A 14,619-nucleotide genomic window follows, 5' to 3' on the forward strand; every position below is an offset into this window, starting at 1 on the left:
AGCTTGGTAGAACTGAGGTCGGATTCCCAGAAGATCGTAAACGGTAACTTTCCCTCGTGACTTGAGATGTGAAAAAAATATATCAGTGATTAACTCGAGATAACGTACAATACTGCATCTGAAATTGACCTGATAATTATACTGAGATTCTTTCTTACTTTTTTTCACTTAGGAATGAATAATAAACAAAATTAATGTTAGGAGGACTATATACTGTCTGTCTGGCATCTATCAATACTCTCCTGCGTGAAAGAAATACATTATAAATACATTTTATTTTGGTGATATATTTCGGCTGCGTTAGTCATCACAATAAGGTAATGGTTTATGATGCCCTAAGTTTATATCCTGACACCTGGGGTATCATATTGTGTGTTAATGTGGAACACAGAGACATTGAGGAAGTTCACCCCAAAATTAACCAAAGACGCATTTTCTTTGACAGTTCATTTAGTGTCTTTCGAAAACGATTCCAATTTCAGGCCAAACTTAGAATATTTTTTCTAGGCGTTGATAAACATATTATAGATCAGATCAGGTCTTCAATTTAGTGGTCTTTGACTGCGAGGTTCACTAATTCCAAATCAAAACCACAACATGGAGGGTGTTGGAATCCATTGTGATGGAGGGAGGTGGGACATGGTCGGAGGAGAAGTTAATGCGTATAAACATTTGCGGTAGACCAGTCAGGGAAACTGTTCAGTATATTATGGAGGGCGCTATAGTCAGGAACCAAGTTGTTCTCAGAGGATACTAAAGGTGAAAACATTGACATATTTCAGTGAAAGAGAGTATCCTTCAGGGTATCGTTGATGAGGACTAAGGTGAGAAATCCCTTCCTAGTGCTTTTAGGGACGTTGCAGGTGAAAGGTGAAGACAGCCTCTCGAATACGTACAGCTTAACATCGGTCCCTGAGGAAGTCTTTAAACCATAGAATAAGTCTTCTTCGAATCCCAAGGTTAATGACTTTGTTGATAATTATGCTGTGATTGGCGAAGTCGAACGCTTTAGTAAAATCCGTGAAGCTGAGAGACACAGAGATCTTACGTTTCTCTAGGTAACAGAAGATGAAATAATGGGAAGCTGATAAAGCAGTGGGTGGTGGAGGTACTATGACTCCTGTAGTGTCAGCATGAACCCGGCTATAGATTAGACGAGGTACTGGGGGTAATGGCTCGAAGTTTTGCTTATATGAACGAGGCATTGATGATGTAGAAGAAAGGTTTAACTAGAGCCTGAGAGGTTTCCTTGTGGGGCTTCATTGGTAGGTCGATGGGAGTGGTGGAGAGCTTAAACGCAAATTATTTCTTCTTCTTCTTTCCATTATCGTGTTACATTTATTTCATCCGGCTGATTTCTTTTTTTTGCATTATTATTATTATTTGTTTATTTCCTCGCAATTACATTTTCCCCCTTCTTTTCCTCTTAATGCATTTACCCTTCATAGTCAATATATTTCCCCTTTTCTGGCACTTCCCTTTATAATTTTTTCCCCTCTGATTCAGATTATTTCCCCCTTGTTACCTTTCTCTTATATATTTCTCCCTCGGGTGTTTTCTTTTCCATCTTATTTTACAATATATTTTTTTCCCTTAGCTTATTTTTTTTTCATTTCTTATTAAACTTTCTCTAACTGGTGAATAACGTTAAACTTTATTATCCTTTTATAACTTATTCATTTCAATGGGGATTATTTTTATTTTATTTTATTCTTATTAATCGTATATTTACTTTTGTTTAATCCTGATGAGTTTTTTTTAATAGGAATTTTGTTGTGCATTTTTAAAGGTAGTGTTGTTTTATTTTATGCCTTGACCAAAATAATAACCATCATCGTTCCATCTCATTTACTAATCCTGATTCTCACGACTTACTGAATTTATTACTTATGATACATTAAACCTGATATCCGTGTCCCTTGACCAGTCTGTGTATTTCGATATATTTAGTTAACTAATGTAGTCTCTTATGCACTTCTGATTAGCCATGTTATATTACGGTCCATTAAACCGAATAGTCCTCGTAGATAAGCCAAGGGTGTATAAGTTGAGTCAGTCATATTCTGTGCGACTTCTGAAACTAAACACTTGTTGAACAAGAACACGGGTGCAGCGTTCCTTGTCAGAGCGTTAACGAGGCTGTCCAGTTGTGTTATGTAGGGCCATGGCGTCAACTGGCCAGGTCGTCAACAAGACTTCCCAGGTGTGTAATGTAGGGCCATGGAGTTAACTGGCCAGGTCGTCAACAAGACTTCCCAGGTGTGTTATGTAGGGCTATAGAGTTAACTGGCCAGGTCGTCAACAAGACTTCCCAGGTGTGTTATGTAGGGCCATGGAGTTAACTGGCCAGGTCGTCAACAAGACTTCCCAGGTGTGTTATGTAGGGCCATGGAGTTAACTGGCCAGGTCGTCAACAAGACTTCCCAGGTGTGTTATGTAGGGCCATGGAGTTAACTGGCCAGGTCGTCAACAAGACTTCCCAGGTGTGTTATGTAGGGCCATGGAGTTAACTGGCCAGGTCGTCAACAAGACTTCCCAGGTGTGTTATGTAGGGCCATGGAGTTAACTGGCCAGGTCGTCAACAAGACTTCTGTGTTATGTAGGGCCATGGAGTTAACTGGCCAGGTCGTCAACAAGACTTCCCAGGTGTGTTATGTAGGGCCATAGCGTCAACAATGATGTGTTGTATAAGGTTCACTACACCATGATAATGGATCCATTTCGAGGAATTTTTGCTGAAAATTTCTCACTATGCCCAGGTGACCCCCTCGCCAACTTAGCCCGAGTCATTAGCCTTTACACCTGGCTACACACACACACACACATATTACCTTAACAACACCTCAAAGTTTCTCAGCGCATTTTCCTCTTTCCCTCCACCTCACCACAACAAATCGATGACGCGTAACAGAAAATCAAATCAAACACTGTGACCACTTGTAGGTATGTTTCTCCTACACTCCAGTGTGGCGCTAATTGGGATAACCGCCTATTAAAATTTAAAAAGCAACTGATGTTATTGCCAAATAGGATTAACTATTTTCTTTTTATTGCTACACCTTAATAGAATTTAATCTCTATATGATAAAAATTTATTGTGTATCATTTCAGACGTCGTAGATTAGGTTAGACTAAATGTTCTATGAAACTAATCGTCTATTTACTTATCATATGATCTACATAATCGTCTATGGCCAATCAGAAGCGTCAAAACAACTACATAGACTTTATTGAAACTACAAACACATCTTAAGAGTAACAACAGATCCTCAGTAAGATCTAACAACACTGAACCGTGAACTAACAACTATGCAGCGGCTTCCCCACAGACCTTACATGGAAAAACATACTATCAAATGTCTAAGTTAAATCATAAAGAGAGATTTATAAACACCAGATATTAGGCTTGTCCAATACGGATATAAATAAAGTAACTAATTATTCCTTCTATATCAAAAATCCATTCTTTAATCACTAGAACATATTTACAGTTACATTCATATATAAACAATAATAAAGTGGTATGGTCTTGCACCTGATCGCTTTCTCTCCCCCTATAACCGTCACAACCACAACTCAAAGTCTTACCGCCTACAGTAGCGATGGTAAACAGAGCCCTTCCTAAGATCCCAACCTCTGTTCACCACGAATATAATAGGAGCAGTAAATAGTAAAGTAAAGAGTGAAATGTAGGTTGAGCGGCTGTTCCATGGTTGGTCCAGGCTGGGGAGAAAACAAAAAAACATCGTCATGCCCACGTCACGTCGTCTTTATGCCCGTTCCTTAAGTAACTTCACAGTGCAATAATATATAATACAATCAAAGATATATATACATATTTCATAACATAACATAACATATAATGAACTTTATAACATCTAAATTAACACATTAGATAGAGAAATACCAAGACATGAAACTTGTTGAAAGGAAATGTAATGTCGATGGTAAGCTACAGAAAAGTCACACAATATCAGCGGGTTGGAGCTGTCAGGTAACTGTGTTAGACAGAGATTGATGTGGTATCCTTGAGGTACAGAATGCCACAAACAACTGACCTATTTGATGATAATCGAATAACCTTCCTATTCAAAGTTTCGTGTGTCGCCAATTCGGGTCACTCAGAAAACTGTAATTCAATTATTATACTCGTGTTAATATACAAATTCCTTGAAGGTATATATCCAAATGGTTCTGGGCCATAATATGTTACTGGATGCTGGTTGCTGGGTGCTGGGAGTGATTTGATTATAAATAATTAATGGATCATCAAATGTCACCAAAATATTGAGTAATAGGGTAAAGGCAGAAGGGGAATCAGAGGAGAGTGAACGACCAGCCAAGAGAGGAGGACGAGCCGTAATAAGATCTGTGCCACTGATAAGGTACAAGAGCTCAACGTCCAGGTGATGTATACAATTTTTATTTATTTATTATGGCAAGACTGAAGGAAGATAATGTTATTCAGAGTGTAAATTATACTAAATGAATTAAGATCAAGTATAAAACTGGTTGAATTAAGGATAAACTAGAGGTGTACTGAGAAGAATTTATGTCCTGTGCCAGCCATGCCCTTCACACCTACTGTATACGTTGTGACCTTGGTGAGGTGACGTACAGGGGTTCAAGGTTAAATCGCCATATATCTTACATAGCTACAGTATTCCTCCTGTCAACTGTATTTGTTACCTGTAATGCAAGATCCACCAGGCAGCTTCCACAAACATAACGTGATGAAATGACGCATGGATATATAGATGCACACACACACACACACACACACACAGTGAATTCCGCACCTGTTTGACCATTTAAACTAATAGAGAGTGTAGTGGTGTAATGGTGCGTGTGTGTGTCGAATCAGGGCTACACTCCCCAGCATACACGGCACAGTCAGAGCCATTATGAGCCTCGCATTGTTTACTTGGTGATGGTATGGCTTGACCAGTGACCCACCTGCTGATTCACCTGGCCGTGAATTTGCAGGTAAAAGGTGATACAGGTGATGATGACTAAGGAGAGAAAAATACCCAAGAAAAAGTAGCCGACGACGAGGAATAGAAAAAAATAAAGAAAATGAAGGATGTGAAGAAAAGATAAAATAAAATAGAAAGAAATATAGACAAAACTGAACACTGAAAATGATGGAAAAAAAAACATATTTTATAACTCTTTTCACAACTCACTACAACTAACCAAATTTTAATTCCCCAATCTGACTTATCCAGGCGTAACTCAAAGACTTCACAACAGGTAATCATATAAGATAATTAGAATGTATTTAGATCACTAACAATACCTCAGTGACCCCAGGTAGATCTTGACGTGGGATGAGAATTGAGATGAACGTAATCAATTTGTAGTTTAAAGGAGTTTTTTTTTTACTTTGTTTAATCTTTACACCGTCATTTACCTTAAGGAACAGTCATAATACGGTGATGTTTACTCTGTTGGGAACCACAAAATGCGTATATCTCTGTTTAAACCTAGAAAACGCGCTTAATATCATCATAAATAACATCATAGCAACAATGAACGTCCAATCATACTCTATACCTCAACTCATTCAGTAATTTTAATAAGAATTACCTTACGCTAAACGCTCCCACCATCTCCCCTCCCCTCCCACTGGTGTGACGTCTCATTTTTCAGTGTTTTGGAAAGTTTCATGGAAGTATTTTTTCACTCAATAAAATCTTAGCACACACACACACACACACATACACACACACACATACACACACACACATACACACACACACATACACACACACACTTTTTAGTCTACAATATTTTTTGGAGTTGTTTCTGATTAAAAGTTTTTTGTAGTTTTCATTTAGGTTTCTTGTAGTTGTTGCTGAGTAAGTATAATAGTTTAAGAGTTATAAGTGCTTGTAGGTGAGTGTTGTAGATGATTATGTACGTAAGTGAGTGTTATGACTGTTTTTTGTTGGTGACTGTTGTAGGTGACTGTTGTAGGTGACTGTTGTAGGTGACTGTTTTAGGTGACTGTTATAGGTGACTGTTACAGGTGACTTTATAGATGCGGCACCATGACCTGCAATAACTGTATAATTAACTGGGTCATATCTCTGGGTTTTAATTCTCTATATTCTTTTCTCTCGACATTTTATAGAACACCTCGTGGCTCAGTGTGAAGACGATGAACACCTCATCCCAGCCTCACTCTGGTGTTCCCCCTGCTATCTGAAGGTGCTACTACTGAACATTATTAACCACCTGCCCAAGATAAACGTCTGTCTGATGGATTGGTGGATTTCAGCGTCTATTTATAGGTTTTTGATTTCATGTCGTTTTTTATCTCCCTCTACTCACCAACCTCGCTGTTTCTTACCCAAAATCTCAACACTTAAAAGAAAGGAGAACGTGGGTTCCTCGAGGGGGTTTGTATTCGTATAAACACTGGATGATAGTTGACAGCATAAGATTTTAACCCCAGAAAATCACAGTTCGTATCTTGTTTCGGTTAATTTAATATCACTGTACAGTAGAATTGAGCTGTTTTACTAAAGTGTTCTTTTTTTCAGTTTTTGTGTTGGTAAGTTGGCTCTGGTAGGTAGGTGGCCTGACTGATGACCATCGTGGATGGTTCGTTGAGACGCTGCTGAGACGACCATGCTGATGTGATAGTATTTACACTACGAATATTCTAAGAATCCATGCCTACTCTCTGGTGGTGTGGGTGGGATGTGGGCGAGGGGCGGCAAAGGGGGCGGTGTCGCGCGTGCGTGAAACCCCACATGGGGCGGGGCTGATTCTCCTAACAAGTTTATAAGACGCGAGCACCTCAACTGACCCGCAAACGGTCCTGCACCACGTCGCCACCACCACCGTCCCGAGCCCACCCGATCCCTGGAGGTGACTGACTGTGACAGAGACAGAAAGAGAAATCGAGAGAGACAGGGACGAAGTGTTGTGTTGAGATCAGGACGCTCTCCGATACCACTCCTGCTACTTCAGACACACACACAAACACACATACTCACACGCACGCACGCACACACACACGCACACATACACGTGACTAGGAATAGTCTTTCTGAACTAACCCCGCGAGGTGAAGTCGCCATGGCCGCCACTGCCACTTCTGCCTGTTAACTTGACCTAGTTATCTCGGCGGCGTGACTGGTGACTGTGGGGCGGTGTTGTTATCCAGCTGGTAACGAAGACATGGGCGTAAGTGTGAAGACCTTCCTGGCCGTGCTGGGGCTGGTGCCAATGGCCCTCAGCTCCCCCATGGTGGCTGGAAACGTGGCCACCAACGAGCTCGTCGACACCCCCATCCAGGTGAGACACCTACCTGACGTGGCACCTGCAACAGTCATTAGAGACTGTTATGATAGTACAGGATTTATGGGAAGTCATCTGTTCAGGTGTTGGTGAATCTTTGAGCTATCTGCTCACAGGGGTTGGTAAATGAAGTAACAGATTAATCAGGACGGAATCATTGCAGCAACACCGTCTCTGGTGATAACTGGGGTAACTATTGATTAAGAAAGGACAATTCTCATAATAAATTGTTCACAGTTTCTCATAATTTAGGTAAACATTTTGCCATGTTGGGAGGATCCTGACAGTCGCCTCCTTAAAGGGATTTTTAGGAATTCAAGATATAATAATCTGGTCAGCTGTGTGGAGGACTCAGGTAATTACCTCGCTAATATTTTAATGACTTAGGGACGAAGGCTTCCCAGATATTGATTATTTGGCCACTGACTCACGCTAGTAGCTATTTTGCATTAATTGCTAGTGGGTCAACTGTCGATGTTATTTTCTCTTTTCTAAGATATGGATGCTTTAGGAAATGTTTACGTCAGGGCTGGATAATGAATAAATATTTAGCTCAAATCTGGATGGTTTGGGGAGAGTGGACAGTGAGGGAGGAATGTGTCAGGTGAGGATGATCTAGAGACAAGGTGATCACGTAGGCGGGATTTAAAAAGCATGTTTCTTGGTTATAAATAATCTATACAACTTAAAATTTTGCTCAGGTGTTGACACTACTAAGACCAGGTGTGACGGATGATAACAAGACAGAGTGTTGTCATACAAGGATTAATTAACTAAACAGCGACAACGACTATACATAAATAGCTTCATACATAACCTAACCTAATTTAGGTCTAATTTGGCTGTTTTGTGAAGATAAAAGGCGTCTTATATAAAGCAGAATAAGTCTTACTGTATACGAGTTAATTTCTGTTTAAGTTGTAATAACAAACTTAAACTATCTCTATTTGGTAAAAACGTTAGTTACTGTTTAACGCTTTATCGGCAACTATCCTTAGTTAGTGTTAAATATATACTATATATATATATATATATATATATATATATATATATATATATATATATATATATATATATATATATATATATATATATATATATATATATATATATGAGAATGATTATAAATAAATATCCATATACATCTAGACGTTGAAGTAGCAAACAATCTCTCAGGTATACAACTAATCCAAAACTCGCCCACGTACAGTATATAATATACACAATAATCAGTAATACATAAATAAATAAGTAGAAAAGACAGGTGAGAATGGTGGCTTGTATTACCAGGTGGTAGACACGACACACTCACCTGGCCAGGTAACAGAGGAATGTGGTTAAAGGGATGTGTGTGTAGCAGTGAGTGTCTGAGCTGGTTTTTGTCCTTTAACAATTAATGAGTGGTAAGCCCTTAGGGCCCAGACTTGTGTGTATGTGGCCGAGTTTTGGTGTATAAGTATGTATGTTCGTGAGTAAGAGGGTAAGAGGTTGCAAGTTCGAGTTTATGTATGGGTCAGGAGTAAGTGTATCTGTCTGAGTGTTTCAGTATATAGTATGTAAGAGCGCTAATGGTTGTCGAGTAATGCAATTTATTTACAACATGTAACCTCACACATCATCCACCAACCTCATGCTTAACCTCACACATCATCCCTAACCTCACACATCAACCCTAACCTCACACATCAACCCTAACCTCACACATCAACCCTAACCTCACACATCATCCACCAACCTCATGCTTAACCTCACACATCATCCCTAACCTCACACATCAACCCTAACCTCACACATCATCCCTAACCTCACACATCATTCCCACACTGCACATCAACCCTAACCTCACACATCATTCTAACCACACACATCAACTCTAACCCCACATCATCCCTAACCCTCATGCTTTTAATCATCCCCATCCTCATACATCATTCCTAACCTCACACATCAACCCCAACCTCACAAATCATTCCTAATCACACATTGTCCCTTGCAACCTCACACATCATCCCTAACCTCACACATCATCCCTAACTTCACATCATTCCTAACCTCACACATCAACCCTAACCCCACACATCAACCTTCTAACCCTGCTAACATCATTCCTAACTTCTGCCACATTGTCCCTAACCTCACATCATTCCTAACTTCACACATTGTCCCCAACCCTCACACATCATTCTAACTTCACACATTGTCCCCTAACCTCACACATCATTCCTAACTCTCACACATTGTCCCTAACCTCACATCATCCCTAACGTCACATCATTCCTAACCTCACATCATTCCTAACTCACACATCAGTCCCTAACCTCACACATCATCCTTAACCTCACACATCATTCTAACCCCCACACATCGTCCCCTAACGTTCACATCATCCTCAACCTCACACATCATTCCTAACCTCGCCACATCAACCCTAATCACACATCATCTAACTCACACATCAACCCTAACCCTCACACATCAACCCTAACCTCACACATCATCCCTAACTCTCACACATCAACCTAACCTCACACATCATCCTCTTAAACCCCACACATCATCCCTAACCCCACATCATCCCTAACCTCGCACATCAACCCTAACCTCACACATCATCCCCTAACCTCACACATCAACCAACCTCACACATCATCCCTAACTCCTCGCACATCAACCCCAACCTCACATCAACCCTAACCTCACACATCATCCCTAACCTCACACATCAACCCTAACCTCACACATCATCCCTAACCTCACACATCATCCCTAACCTCACACATCATCCCTAACCTCACACATCATCCCTAACCTCACACATCATCCCTAACCTCACACATCATCCCTAACCTCACACATCTATGATAATTTTTAACTTTGTTTTTCCTTCTTTATCTTGTATCTATTTTAACGCCTGTCTCTCTAACTGCTAACATGTGTGTGTGTGTGTAATTATATGTTGAGTATTAACATTGTAACTAAACGAGGTAGGTTATTTGCGTTAACTCATAGTAAACAAAATTAGTTTATCTTGTATGCCAGGTTAATTCTACTGTGTTGGTACCGCCGTTATCATTATCGTTGTTTTTGTCGTCGTCATCATCATCATCATCATCATATTACGCCTCCAATACAAAAATCATAATAAAACCCCAAAGTTTTATTAGAAAAAACAACTTTTGTTGATGGAGGGAATCCTGTACGGGCTCCTCCGGGCTTTGTTTACACGTAACTTCAGGTGATTGAGCTTCTCTTGGCGGGAAATTTTCTGAAGCAGCTGGGATTTGGGATCAGGTGTTGGCCTTTTATAATAACAATCTGGTAGAGAGAGAGAGAGAGAGAGAGAGAGAGAGAGAGAGAGGGGAGAGAGAGAGAGAGAGAGAGAGAGAGAGAGAGAGAGAGAGAGAGAGAGAGAGAGAGAGAGAGAGAGAGAGAGAGAGAGAGAGACTTGAGGCTGGAGGCGGTTGGTTATCATATTAAATTCTTAAATAAGGTGGCATTAACCCCTTAAGTATAATGGTATACACCCCTTGAGTACGGTGGCATTAACCCCTTAAGTATAATGGTATACACCCCTTGAGTACGGTGGCATTGACCCCTTAAGTATAATGGTATACACCCCTTGAGTAGGATGGCGTAAACCCCTTGAGTACGGGGACCTTGCAGTCATCATACTCAAGGGGTTAACTTATATATTCCCTCTAATTTTTTGTTTCAGTTTTATTTATTTTATGAAAAGTAAAACGGAAAATATGTATAAAAAATGACGAAAGATTAATTTAATATAGAAATTAATTAATCAGAAAAACAGTAATTTCCATTTCCTCTGTAGGACCTAAATACAATGATGTTTTCAGAATGTATTTGAATTTACAGAGATTTTTAATCCTTCCTACTGAAAGAAACTCCTTTTAAAAAAAATCTTATTCTAAACTTAAGATTCGTTTGGGTCAAAAGTCTGAATATCATGGCGGTCACCAAGATTAATTTAAATACCAGACCGAAATAGAGGAATGGTTTATATAAGGAAATTCTAAGTGATCCTATTTTACCATCTTTAGAATCCACCTCATAGGGTAAAAAAAAGTTTCTGTCCTCTTATGAATATTAAATTTCAGGTTAAGTTGTTTCGTATAAAAGAACTGACATAGACTCGTCATAACTCAGAGGGTCTCGGTGGCTGTGAGGACCCAATCCCCCCCCCTCCCTCTTCCGCCTCTCCCAGTTCTCTTGACGCGTGGAGTTTTTTCTTTTATCTCTATTATCTCGTCATTATTCCTATTATCATTGTCAATAATCCTTGTCTCCTCCAACAACTTCAATATCTCAACCTTCAATAATTCATCATCACTTAGAATCTGTCTTCGCCATTATCTTCACCGTCTCATTATGTTTTAGAATCTCTGTATCTCTCAGCGTCTCCAACACTAAGCTTCTCCAAATACAGAACTCAGCTTAAATTAAGTATCTCCAACACAGAACCGCTCTATCATTATACATCTTCAACACAGAATATCTCCATCATTATATACCTTCAACACAGACCCTCTCCATCATTATACATCTCCAACACATAACAACTCCATTATTATCGATCTCCAACAAAATGCCTCTCCAACACAGTATAAATCTATCATATAAAGACCATCACCACCACCACCCTTCCCTCTCCATCACCAGGGCGCTTCATCACCCAACCGAGGAGACGATACACGGACAAACATCGGCTGTCTGACGCTGGTGTGAGTGATTCAGTTTTTAGGGAAGATAAACAAATTATGAACCACAACCCATTCTACCTTATTGAATATTCCTTGATAGGTAACAGGTGTGTGTGTGTGTGTGTGTGTGTGTGTGTGTGTGTGTGTGTGTGTGTGTGTGTGTGCGGCTACAGGGGCCCCGCATGATCACTATCACCAAGGTACACATCTGCCACACTATGCTGGGTTATCGAGCATCAAGTGTCATTAACCTTTACTCTCAACATCTGTGGTAACAAGTAGGTTTAATTTGTTCATAAAACAAGTAATTATCGAATAGCTTTTGTGATTCATTTATTTCCATACATACCAAAGGTGGGCGAATATTCAATATCTCGAGCTAATGAAGAATAGTTTTTACCTGCAAGAATTGACGTAAATTTTGAGGAAGGGTCTTTGATAATTTCATCATCAAAGATTATTAAATAATAGCCTACTGCTAACTCCAGCTGGTCACACGCTCCTTTATATTTTGTCAGCCAAATTTCAGTTTAATATTTACTGACCCTCGGGTTTCCCTACGCTGTAATATTGTTCAAATTATGTCTTTATAATCTTGTATAAATTTCTCGTCTAACGTGGCCACTAACCTTTTTTGTTTCCTTGGGAAGTGAAGCCAAAATAAAAATATTTTTGGAACATTTATCTCTCCGATATTAACCACAAACTGCCGCTTTAGTTTAAGGAAACCGTTTTTAATAGTATGCCGAAAAATATGTCCATTGTGTTAAGTGTTCGTTAACTATTCAATTCGCCAGAAAAAAATTTGTATTAAATCCTGGACAAAGCTGATAAGCACTGAGTTTTTGTGTAACCGTTCTCCTTTCTCTCTCCCTCTCCCACTTTCTCCCTCTCTCCCTCCCATTCGGTCTGTGCTCATTATACACATAAAATACTATTACGTACACATAACCGACTAACAATTATACACTCCAGGTCGTCCCCAGGGTGTAGTAACAGAGTGTTCCAGCTCCTGAGTGAGTGAGGTCTAAGCCAACAACAGCTAGGAGGAGTTGGCTCTTGTTAACAATTACACCCGCGAGGAAAAATGAACGAGTAATCTAGTTGAATGAACATAATAGCCTGGACTAGGGGAGGGAAAATCCTTCAAGAATATAGGATAAGAGAGACAGAAAATGAGTTGGACAGTATACTGGTGTTGAGTGTGTTGCGAGTGTGTTGCTGGTGTGTCTCTTATGTGTTCAAGGCCAATACCTCCCTAACCCCCGCTTGTCCATGCGTCTCTATAATAATAATAATAATAATAATAATAATAATAATAATAGACAGAAAATAACACGAGTAAGTGAAACGTGGTGCGTAGTATCCGTAGCGTTTATCGCATTTTTTTCCGACCCACTTATATCGCACTGTAGCCAGGAGTTCCGTACCGTGATAACCCTTAACCACCTGCGGTACCTCATGATACACATATTTACACTATGTCTGTGCATGGTATAGTAATGATAAGTTATATACGGTATAATTTTTTTTTTATATTAACTAAGGAGGTTTACGAATACATACATACATACATACATACATACATGCATACTAGCTCTGTATTCTGTATTTATATCACATTCTGCTGAACGTGTTGGCGCCTACTGGACCATACGATAATCTCAAGCCGCAACTCAGTGGGATTATCAAGCGCAATCCATGTATTCCTTTGAGGTTTAGCAGATTACAGTTATGAATATCTCGTTGAGTGTTGTACAGTGGGCGGTGTTTGGTGACTGTTGGTGGAGGTGTTGGTGAAGGGCGATTATTAAAGTCGTGCCCTATAAAGTTTTAAGCATACACAACACAAGTGGATGGTAAGTGAAAGCATAGAGGATTTTTAATTTTTTTATTATGGATATCTATCAGAAATGAGTAACATATTAGTGTTATCATACCAAAACGATATAGCTGTCGGCGCCGTCGTAAAATTGTTTGCCACCCAAGGTCATTTTGAGCAATTTTTTTTAGATTTCTTGACAGTAATAAATAGCTAAAAGAACTTCTATTTATACCTGTATCCACAAGGAATTACCTGTTTTGTTGTTTATTGTGTAATTTACCCTTGTGTATATTTACGTGGTCATACCTGTTTCTATACATATTTGATGAGGTCGTGTATACACATTTGCCTTTACTCCTCTATCAAACATGCCAGACTCTATAATTCCATATACTGTATATATTTATTTATTCTTATATATGAACTCCAGCCAATGGTGGACAAAGAAAAACAAAGAATGAAGATTTAAACCCCACCTACCGACACGAGGCGCCCCACCTACCCCAAACCCCTCCCTTCCTCGTCGCCACCACATCAAGGTCCGATTACCCCACCCCCCCCCTTTTTACCCCCACTCCCTTCTGTACCCGTGTTAGCTCAGCCATCATATTAAGAGCCATCAGGGTCAACTCTTGCCCCTCGTCGTCAGATGGTAGGCAGGGGGAGGGGGGGGGGGATGGCAGGATGAGCTGATAGGTGGGCATTAGGTCAAAAGGTAAAGGAGGGTGGGAGGCGTGGTGGGTTGACGGAGATAGAAAGGAATAG

General features: G+C 39.8%; 1 protein-coding gene across 1 annotated transcript in view; it reads left to right on the plus strand.

Annotated features, from left to right (window-relative positions):
- Window positions 1–6,830: 6,830 nt before the first annotated feature.
- Window positions 6,831–14,619, plus strand: part of LOC121857322 (U-scoloptoxin(11)-Sm6a-like) — a 15,026-nt gene continuing 7,237 nt past the window's right edge. The window contains exon 1 of the mRNA XM_042353341.1: window positions 6,831–7,308. Within this exon, the coding sequence (XP_042209275.1) occupies window positions 7,192–7,308 (117 nt within the window). The 5' untranslated portion in view covers window positions 6,831–7,191. The remainder of the gene's footprint in view (window positions 7,309–14,619) is intronic.

The sequence above is a fragment of the Homarus americanus genome, unplaced genomic scaffold (assembly GCF_018991925.1).
Source record: "Homarus americanus isolate GMGI-L3 unplaced genomic scaffold, GMGI_Hamer_2.0 scaffold54347, whole genome shotgun sequence".
Lineage (NCBI taxonomy): Eukaryota > Metazoa > Arthropoda > Malacostraca > Decapoda > Nephropidae > Homarus > Homarus americanus.